The 11,310-nt window shown below is 39.5% G+C and overlaps 1 protein-coding gene across 2 annotated transcripts; it reads right to left on the reverse strand.

The window, feature by feature from the left end:
• Window positions 1-226: 226 nt before the first annotated feature.
• On the reverse strand, window positions 227-5,914 carry RB195_011038 (uncharacterized protein; the record flags this gene model as incomplete). 2 transcript variants are annotated; one of them, XM_064192290.1, is made up of 3 exons in its annotated part: window positions 227-435; window positions 5,436-5,543; window positions 5,866-5,914. In XM_064192290.1, the coding sequence occupies 3 exons, from the start codon at window positions 5,912-5,914 to the stop codon at window positions 227-229; spliced, it is 366 nt and encodes a 121-aa protein (XP_064049872.1). The 2 variants fall into 2 exon arrangements, with proteins under 2 accessions (XP_064049872.1, XP_064049873.1); XM_064192289.1 differs by lacking the exon at window positions 227-435 and adding an exon at window positions 2,985-3,127.
• Between the last annotated feature and the right edge of the window lie 5,396 nt (window positions 5,915-11,310).

Consider the following 11,310-nt stretch of genomic DNA (forward strand, 5'->3'; position numbering starts at 1 on the left):
AGAGGATAATTCAAAATTCTTTTCAGTTAGTATTTCTGGTTAGAAATTCAGTTAGCAAGTTGAAATTTAGCAAAAATGGAGTCAGCTAATTAATTAATATCCTTTGTTGTCTCTGTTAAAAAAAGACTTTGGTTTGGAACAATCTGTATTTCTGAGCGAGTCCACAGCCGAATTTCTTTAAAAAAACATTGATTCGACAACAAATGGAGCTTTTTGTTGTTGTGTTTCAATTTTCAGAGCATACCCCATATAAGTAAGATATAAATAAATAAATAAGTAAATTAATAATAATAATAATAATAATAATAATAATAATAAGTAATAATAATAATAATAATAATAATAATAATAATAATAATAATAATAATAATAATAATAATAATAATAATAATAATAATAATAATAATAATAATAATAATAATAATAATAATAGATCTATAGTCGAAATCCTAGACGAACATCACACAAATTTGGGTGAAATTTGAGCATTTGAAAAAGACATGTTTGTTCAATCTACTCCATAAAAGCTATTTTAAAAGTTGCCGTGTCGCTATTTATTTCATTTGTTGATTTTTCTGTTTGTTGATTGCCCACATATTCCTTAAAAAAATCTTAAAACGACCAGTAATCCGGTCTTAATTAGCCGCCAGGAATACGTAGATGCGCGGTCGCAAAAGCCATTAAATACGTGAGCGCAAATTAAACCAATGACTGCTGTACGCAGGGAGGGCACGAATCAAACAGCGCGTAAAGTCACACCACTTTACATTTGTACTCTTCAGCTTTTACCACTTGTAAATCAATACATGAAGATTCTTAGTTGAGCTACTGCTCTTAGAACAACTTATATTCAATTTATCTTTCCATTTTTCTACACGTTCAGTGCACTTATGAAGGTCAGAAGACGTGCCGCGGTATCTTTTTCGCCTCTTCCTCATCCATTTTTTCTACCAAAGCCATGAAGCTAATATGATATAATTTTGCGCGAAATACATTGCTAAAATAGGATTTTTCGGCTCTGATTTGTTATCGACTTATTTTTAGCTGAAAACCTGCAGTACTGCTGTAGTTTGATTATTCCTATTCAACACGCACAGCCCTCAAAAAAATGTTGTTGAGAAAAACGAAAAAAAACACAGACATGTCGAGAAAATTATGTTTCTTTAGAGGGAAGCCCACAAATGAATAGTACAAAGAGGAAAGAGAAAAACGTTTCGAAGCTTCAGTCTTCACAAGAAAAAACTCATTTCTTCAACTCCTCTGTTCCCCAGTCTTTAATTCTCCGCATCGTATCCGTGCCATGGTAGGAGTATTTTGCCTTACGGGTGCCTGCGGTCGTAGATTCCTATTCCTTTGCGCCTTGACTCTGGCATACATCACCTTTAGATACAGAGAAATGCCGGTTCTGTTTGCGGTTTGACTCATCAAATGCCTCATCCCCTTTTGGTTACCCTCACAACACTAGCTAAACTTGGCCAAGGATAACCATAAGCAGAAGACTTTCTTTTCCCATCGTACTCACCACCAATGAACCGGTCGCAGTCAACTGAGTATCAGTCCACCTAATTATTTTGTTTTTTACTTGTTGTGTAAGTTACTGGTATGTTTACTAAAATACAACGCGCACACATGTGCACAGTCGGCAATACATAAATTTGCATCGCAACAAGCGTAATAGAATCAGGTGAAACGTGTTTTGGTGAGTGTATGTGTGTGGATCGTCATCTTCCGCCTCCTACATTTGTGCTGCATCATTTTGTGTTCGCCATCCTGACGAGAAGTATGGTCGAGATAAGCATCCACCAGCACAGCAAAGCCGGTTCGCCGCCGTCCTCACAGACCATTGCACACACAAACCTCTCTCTGGCCAGTTCACGTGGACCCTGCGCCCGCCTTTTTCCATAATTCCATCTCGTTTTCGCTATAATTGCATTCAATTGACGCTTTCAGCGTATCCACGCTCGCTTAGAGAACGCTTTTTTCTGCTCACTGCTCGAAAATTGAGACTTCTCTGGTGTCATTTCGTGCAACTCTACAGTGCGCGTAATTCTGTCGTTCTGATGGAGTATTTTAGTCTTCGAAAAATGCTCAGAGCAAAGCCAACAAACATCCCCTTAAAAGTCGTCAAATATTGTCCTTTTCCTTGTATTTCATGCATCCATTAATCGGCGAAATTTCCTTTGAAGTGAAATCACTTATTCTGTAAGCATCACCTATTGTTTGATCATAAGCGGTCGGTTTTGATGCTGCTGTGAAAATATGTTGCAGTAACAGTACCCAAAGCACACCGCCGGGCCAAAACTGCTTGAAACATGATGAAATTTCGTAGGTGAATGCGCTTGAAATGGCGTGGTGGGACCCTTACTCGATCATGAAACCTACAGCCAATTTGAGCCGCTGTTACACCATGCTTCATGAGATCTCGGCCTTCCGTTTCGTTCCGAATAGACGAGTAATCGAGAGTTCGAGTATTCGAGGATGTTCTCCAAAATAATAATACTATTTGAATTCGTCGAATTATTAAATTATAATTCTATTAGCAATCGAAACCATCAAGCGTGAAGGTCACTCACTTCAATCTTGCTCCTCGCACTAAAGTGATCAATTTGGAACTTCTATTTTGTCCGTTCCCAAGAAATTGATGCTTTTCATCTAATCTATTCCTCCTCTTTTCCTTTTATTCTGTTTCTATTCATATATATATATATATATATATATATATTTGAATTTAAAAATAAATGAGTAGGAGAGGTAATGAAATGATGTCATTATAGAATTCTTGATTAGGGAATTCCAGCTATGAAATACAAAAGAATCATGACGATTGTTTCCCAGGCCATAAAAAACGTATTTTAGAAAAATTACTTTACGTATTTACCAATTTCATCCCATTGTCAAATGAACATAATCCTTTCAGTAGAGAATCAGTTCACCTCTTAAGCACTTCGTATTCCGTAACTTCAGGATCGAACGGAAGTTGAAATTTAAGCTGCCACCATCGTCTTTACTAAGCGTTCAGTTGATCTCTCAACACTTTCTCTTTCGGCAACAATTCGAATTTGTTTGCTTTTCGATTCGCGCTCAAAGGCAATCGGCGGAAGTGGATTTGCGGTTTCGAATCCCTCCGCTAAAAAGAACAGAGCGAAAGCGAGAAACAGGAATTCGCTTAGCTCCCATAATCTCATTCTTCATTGTTAGTTTTTCTCGGATACAAGACGAAAAACTGAATGCGTTCGCGAATTGCGAGATTTGTACTTCAATATTGCCTCATTCGATCGATACGACATATTCTTTACGAATTGCAATCAATGCACTTTATCGATACTTCATAACAACAGATTATCCTGCATAGCGTTGATTTGTATAGGCTCAATGGTGGTTCCTTGTTCTATTTCAGTCATACCATACTGCTACGTTTCTTTTCCTTGTGTCATTTCCGCCGAATTTGATGTGAACATCGCTTTTTTCATTTGATTATTCTCGAAACGTAAACTATTGAACAATGCGTGTTTTGCTGTCAAGAACAGGACTCTAATCGACTTCATACCATTCAAAACTAGTCGCTATTCTTGGCTGGCGCACCACATGTCTTCAGAGCGACATACTTTTCTTTAGCTTCTTTCTTTCTCGGAATTCCGATCCTGACTTTGATAACAACATTAGTCTATAAGTCATTTTACAAACCCTGAACACTCAATGTGTTCAATCGGGTGAAATCACAATGCGTCTATAGTCGACTCAAAACGATATGAAGGTCGGCGCAGTTGCGCAGGCGTTTGCGCTCGAAGCGGCGCGGTGGAGCATAGAGGGAGGGACCCCTCCTAGCACCACTGCTCACTGCAGTTCACGGGGTCCCACCTCGATCCCAGCGGCTACCTCTTCGGGTGCAATCGTTAGCGCAACTGCACCAACCTCCATGTCATTTTGAGTGGACTATACCACAACACTCACACCTCTTCTGATTGACACACAAACATTCTTTCTTCCCAACTGCTCTCGTGGCCTCGAAGTCGCCGTGTGCTGGGCTTACGTCATTTATACAACGAGCAGTTTCCTTCTAATACTCTTAATGCATCTGTGCATTTGGCTTGGATTTCCTTTGATCCACCACCATCACCTGCGCCTGTAGTTCTGGACGCCAGTAGCTTCTAGGCAAGTATTAGATAAAGCAAAGAAACAAGAAAAAAGGTGTAAAATGTAGTTGGGCGGGGACAGTGGCGCCTTTATTTCTCGAAGTAAATAATTAAATGAGTCGGGGTCCTAATGCCTAAGCATTAGTCTTAGAATATCTATGACATGTAAACTAATGTTGCTAAGAGAAAGAAGTAAGTTAGAGCATTGTGAAATAAGGGCGCCACTGAGTGCCCACCCCCCTCCCCCCGCCTTCATATAAATTTTCCCCAAAACGTATGTACTAAAGAAATCATAATTGGCTCATAACAAATAATTTCAATTCGACCGCAGGTTACAATGAGTCGATTTCGAATGCTAAAGGCTTAGTTAACGGAGCAACGTAGATTTCGTGACTAATCCCTGTAGAAAAGTAAACAGCCGCCGTCCTTGCTCTTTTCTCTGCATTCCTAGACTGTTGGTGAACACTTCTTCTTCCCCTTGACTCTTTCTAATAGTAACAATTTCAATCCACATTTCCAGTAATTCGCTGAAATCCGAATTCGCATTCTAAGACTTAGATCTGGTTAGTCGCAGGTGTAACAAGTTCTACGCACATAGCGCAGGAATTCCATTGGACAGGTGGTTTGAGGATCTTGGTCTGGAAATCCAACGACACCTATCCCTTAAAGTTTTACCGATAACTCAGCAGTCGAACTGAAATATTTACTATAGATAACTTTTCAGGAAAGAAAAATGTATGATCGTAAAATTTCTACATTCTTATAATAGGGTGTCGCTTTTTTGCAGATATCCGACGTTTTTTAATAAGTGTGATTTTGGACCTTTCTGGCTAGCTTTGTGGATGAATACCTAATTTTTAAGTCTTTGAAGAAAGGGTGGCTTGAATCTTTCAAAAATATGTCAGTTTTGATTCTGTAGCAGACCAAATGCAGTGATGGAAGCACCCTATTCTACTCTGTGACTGAAATTTCCAAAGTAAGATCCTTTTTGCATCCAGTCTTTGTGTCACACCATTATTCTTCCACTTTACATTCCAGCTGTACCAACATCTGTCTTATTTGTTGCTGTTATATGCATATTTTCATTGTTTATCAACTATTCGGTGAGAATTTATTCTCTTCAACTGGTTTATTTTTTATTTTTGTGGATTTAAATACTGAAAATTGCTCAACAACACGACGAACGTAACAAAAAGTAAACACATCCCTTCGATGGCGATAACTACTGCTTGCATAACCAGTGAACACAGCGCCGCTGACCACTTCTACGTGGCTTCTTCTATCAAAACAATCCGCACGCACCTTTACTTCGTCGAACAAAGAAATTAATCTGACTCATGCACAAAACACCAACAAACATGCACAATGCGAGCATGATGCTCACAGGTTTAGTCACAATGCCGGTTCTTCCTGAAAATGTTGTCGTTGGCAGAGAAATTCTTACAAATGGTCGAGGAAAAAGCGGTATAGTGAAAGTGTATTGTTTTTTCTACTTAAAGCACGGTCTTTTTTTTCAAATTAATACCTACAGAGCGTATTGGAAAGAAAGAACGAATAATGTCAAAGTTCTATTTTATGTGATCAAACATATCATATGTTATGATTTTATCTTCTCCTATTATTGACAAAACCGAACTACAAACTTTTTCTCTCGAAATTAAACAAACGTTATCTACTGTTACTATTTCGGCAATGTTTACTTGTTTACTAGCCCGGAATTCGTCTACGATACCTCTCTCTTGATCGATGTCGGCAAAACTAGTTATACACTCGCCGTCCATTCAGCATTCTCCTCTGCTTCGTACATCACCGTTTGCTTCAGCCTATCGTAATCATTTTCATCACATCTCGTGCCAATTTAGCATGTTGGACTCAGCTGCATATTTTTTTCCAGAATTTGATGCTAACATGTTTCTGTTTACGTTCTTAACCTTCACATTCTAATAGCATCACAACAAATATTTTTTTCTGACATGCTTTCTGTAGCTGTACCGCTAAGTTCTTGTAGGTTTTTTTTTAAATCCGACTCTCCAATAAAAACTTAATGTATTAGAATGTAAACCAGTCTCTGCTCTAGCGTTGCATAATGGCTATTTCTTTCTGATTTGCTGATGCACTTCCTACTCCGTACTTTTACAGTAATCTCCACGATTTTCTCCGCTTACGAAATGGACTTTTAAACGAGTAACCACTTACGTGTACAAAGAGAACTGGACATGAACATTCTACGAATTCGTGCGTTCGCCTAAAAAACGCGCAAAACAGGGCACAATTCCTTATCAGAAGACATTTGCCAGACCTTCATTCTACTTAGAAGTTGAATCATCCGGCCCCCGCACATCTTCGTTTGTCTGACACCTTGGTTTTGACATTCTTTCTTGTGCTACGAAAGGTCTTCCGTAAATATTGCGCGCCCTAAGATAAAAAATGTCACTATGGGGTCAAACATCTAAAGAATTCTTTCCTTTGTTTCCTTTTGATTTATTCTTCACTTTTGATTCAAGGAATCAAGCGTATATCTAACAGATAGATATAATGGTCCTGAAATAAGAATACCTTCAACGGGAAACCTTTCCATTATTACTGTATTATTTAGTGTATCACCTAAGTTCCTAAATCCTCTTATCCCTTATCCCTCTTATCCTCTCTTATTCGCAGTAAATCGAATTAATTTCGTCGCAAGCATTTAGGACGAACATAGTTGGAGTATTGTCGCGTAGAGACGCAGAGACGCTGACTGAAGAACACCGGGCCAAGCCGAGTGTCTTTTGTCAGCAAATATCATAAATCTTCGCAAACATTTCTAGAAATTACTAAGTCAATGAGGTGAAAAATAAGCATTCATACCTTTGTGTTCGAATGACTTCAGAAGGACCATCATTCTTTTCCGACAAGGACGAGAATGGCATTGAAAGTACATGGAATGATTACGTGAACTTTTTCTCTGTCAACATTAAGTTCGAGTGCATACGTGAACATAAGAGGGTGCAACATGATGGCGACCTCTTCATTTCAAGGATGATGTTTTTATCGTCGACTCACTAGAAACCTGCTCAGAGATTGCTGTATCGCTAATTTATTTTCATCTCTTCCTTCTCGAATCTTCTTCCTCTGATTTCTTTCACAAATAACTCACGTTTGTGGCGTTATAAACGCTTGCGAGGTGATTTCCAGTTGAATTTTTTTTCCAAATCTTTTCTCCCTTTATGTCATTCATCTATCTGCGTATTTCTGCTCTTTTTCGATCTTTTCTTCTTTTGTCACAATTTCGTTCCTCCTCACAAACATGGGCATTGTTGATGTAAATAAGTCTGGGTACCGGGAGGTACATGTTTGACAATAGCACCTATTATCTTCTAAGGCGTCGTTAACATTTTCCTTCGTTCTTAGATTCCATTTGTCCTGGATTTGAAGCAATTTCCTCAGGATTTTTTGCGTACTAAGGACCAAATTGCCTGTGGCTTTCATTTTTGGATAAGCACCTGCGTTGTTGCTCTCGGCAGATCCTGAAAATAAAACGAAATCACACCAGAGAACATAACAAACTTGTCTTTGCAATCGATCGAGCACGTACTCCTGCTATTTCCTCATTCTTTCCACCTCTCTCTAAGTGCTATTATCACGTCGGTACTTCTCCAGTCTTTTTTTCACGCTTTACATGCCCCTCTTCATATTTACCAACAAAGAAAAGTACTTATAATTACATATCGTAAGAATACGAGGCAAGAAGTGTGAAGCTGCATCATCTTTTGACTTCGGATGTTCTAACAAAGGCTCCGATGTCAGTCATAATTAAACTGGTAACAATCGTGACCACCACTCATACGTTTACAAGAAAAACTTCCTCAAAAAGAAACCATATTAAAGCGACATTAGCGATTTATTTTTTCTACATCCATTCCACTTTATTCACTATTTCATGTACAAAGGGAAAATATGTTGCTTGAATTAATCTGGCCCCAAATGTCCATAGTGAGGTCAAAACGACATGAAGCACGGTACAGTTCCGTAAACTATTGTGCTCGAAACGGCGCAGTGGAGGTGGCGGTTAGGATCGACGTGGGACCATCGCGAACACTGTAGCACTGGATGGTGCTATTGTAGTGAAGGTCCCCACTCGATTCTTACCGCTACACTTCACCTCCACTCTCCAAAAAGTGAATTGAAGGCGGTTATAGCACACATCAAGGCCAAGCAAGTATAAGAATTGCGGAAAATGTGCAATGAAGGTACGTCCAAAAAAAGGAATAAAACAGTCTTAGTTTTGCCCATGTTCAACTGTCCTTGAATTGTGTTGCTGTTTGAGTTTGCCTACGTTTGGATGCTTTCTGTAGTAGCTGAGGCGCTTGAGAGAATAAATCACGAATGACTTTGATTTCTCCAGGCTTTGACGAAGGCGAAAACGCCGAAACGTTAGCTGTTAATAAATATCAATACCAATTTTAGCCACAGCTCAAGCAAATCAATAAGAAAACAGTCCTAGTTATTTATTTATCCATTTATTTGTTTATTCTTTACAAATGGTGGTGTGCCGAAAGGATAACTAAGGTGTTACTTCCTTTTTTTGATACGTGAAATACTTTTTTTTTGAAAAGGAGAGAGCGATTGTTAAAGGCATCACCCCACGAATCTGAAGTAGTACGGATTTCAGGTGGACTATTAGCATACGTTATGAGAGACTACGTAGAGGGGGTGATTTCGTCCATTTCTTCCTAATTGCCGTAAAAAAAGGCCCGGAAGATGCGGCGCGCGCACAAGGCTGACGCGCTCTAGTCGAACTCCTTATAGAAAATAGTGCGCCAAAACGCCCGAAGCCGTATCTTCCGGGCCGTTTTTTCACGACAATTAGGAAGAAATGGACGGAATCACCCACCTCTCCATAATCCACTATCCCCTATACGAATACTCCACCTGAAATCCGTACCACCTCAGATTCGTGGAGTGACGCCTTTAAGTTCCTATTGGAAGATTAGGTCATTCTCATGTTCACATCTAATTTACTAAAATTTCGCAAAGAAAGCACTTTTTGGATTCCGTTGAACGTTCAGAATTGGATTATCTCATGTTGTTTTTGAATGAATTAGTAAACGAGACAGAATCAGCGAAAACACTCATGTTTTGGTGCACGAATCCGCGTGAGTCGAATTTTTGCTGCTAGTAGAACCTCTTCTTTCTCGAATTATATTGTACTTAGATCCATAGGTGGTTTTTGTATCGTTTGCAATGCACCATGTATGTTTACAGATTAGTTCGACTCGTTGTTTTTGTTGATGCTGTTGTTTACAGTGTTCACATGTCATGTTGCGATTCTGTTTTGAAGTAGAAGGAAACAAATTATTCTTCAAATAATTTCTGAACTCCCCATAATCTATGGCGTTGTCTCCAGGGCGAGAAACTGCTGTTTTTTCCTAAGAAATTTTCGAATAATTATTAGTCGGAAAGTTTTCCTACGTCGACTGCGAATAATTGAGCGTGACTACATTCGAATACACACTCCGTTGAGTGTCTAGCATTACTCATAAAACTTTGAATCACCTTGCATCATCAGAACGAGTTCCGAGTCCACGGATCTGGAAACAGGTATCTGCGTAGCGTGATCCGAGTGACGTCAACCGTCCGTTCGCGTGTTGTTGTCGACCCAGTTAGGAGGTGCGGTTCGGGCATTGCTTTGTGATCTGACTCATTGTTCAACTGAATTAAGGAACGAAAAATTGGATTTCCATGTTTTCTCCTTTTCATGTCCTCGTTCTACCATGCTCTGTGACGATCTCTCCTGAAAGTTTGGTGGTTACTGTTTAGTTGGTTTTTTCTCATTCGAAGCGTATCCGTTTCACCACTGCATTAGGATGTTTCGAAGAGGAGAAATGTCTTTGACAGAGTTTTCCTAATCTGCGTTACTCTTACCTCATTATCCCGATGCTGCGGCAATTGTAGGAATCTCTCAACCCAACTGCCACTCCAGCCACCCTTCTAATGAATTCCCTGACCATCCACAACATCCATGGCCATAATTCTGTAACAATTTACAGTCATTTTCTCCGAACGCACTCATTCTTTTCTGAGTCGTTCGACAGGAAAAACATTTCGTTGTCCTAGATATCATCGCTTGTGCATCAATCTCTTTTTGGCATCCCTCCTCACAGTGGATGTCTACACTCCCAGGAACCTCACAGGAAGTTGTTTTCACTCATTTCTAGTCAAAGTCCATCACAGATCATCCGTGGACGCTGTAGAGCAGCCACGTTCCACACAAGATAAGAGAAGGCTATTAGCTTCGCTAGAAAAAAAGAACGCCCGAGGAATCTCGCCAATTCTTGTCATAGATTCCGCTTCCGAAACGTTTTGATTTACGGCGCAACATCGCGTAAGTGTTTAGGTGGGAGGTGATGCAGTTTTGGAAACATTCGCAGGTGGCTGCGAACGTATCGCTGCAACGCAGGTAGTGGCTTGCTTCGAGTACGAGATTAAGAGTGGGTCCTACCATGCTGACTGGGCTGAGGACTACCTCTGTATTGTGAAAACATGTGACTGTAAAAATTTGTAGCACTAACTCGTTTCAGCTGTACTCAGATGTACTTTCGGGTTGCACTCTCTTTCAATGTCACTATGCGTCCATTGGTAATAATCTATTATGTAGGAGCTCTTCTTTATGACATCAACTGTTCCCTCTTTGGCAAAACACTTTCTCTAATCATATCTTTCTTTGCCGCTACTATAAGTAAGTGTTTTATGAAAGCTTTATCGATGTCTAGCTACTTCCTCGAACACCTCAGAAGAAAACTATTAGTCTTATCAATGGAGCCTAGCTTTTTAACCAGCTGAAAAGAATAACAACATATTTTGCAACTTCTAAATCCGTCTCCATCTACGCTTCTACATGGAATTGTTTAAGACTCTGAGTACTTTCCGATCAAGATGGCATACCTGTGATTCCATTCGTACTCTGAAGATGCTTTCCACTTCTCTTCATTTGAGGACTATGGGAGCTTTGGTTAGGAGTCTCTTGCGCGATAGGGATTTCTAAGTAGTAATCTGTGGTTGAGACTTCAATGAAATGATCTTTTTTTTTCTTGTGGATAGGCACACGAAAGTGGACTAAGTAACTAGAAATGCAACCAAAGAAATAAACACGTACGGAAATCCTACGAAATTCTACCAACTTTTCGCAATGTTCCTT

This window comes from Necator americanus, chromosome III, assembly GCF_031761385.1.
Source record: "Necator americanus strain Aroian chromosome III, whole genome shotgun sequence".
Taxonomy (NCBI): Eukaryota; Metazoa; Nematoda; class Chromadorea; order Rhabditida; family Ancylostomatidae; genus Necator; species Necator americanus.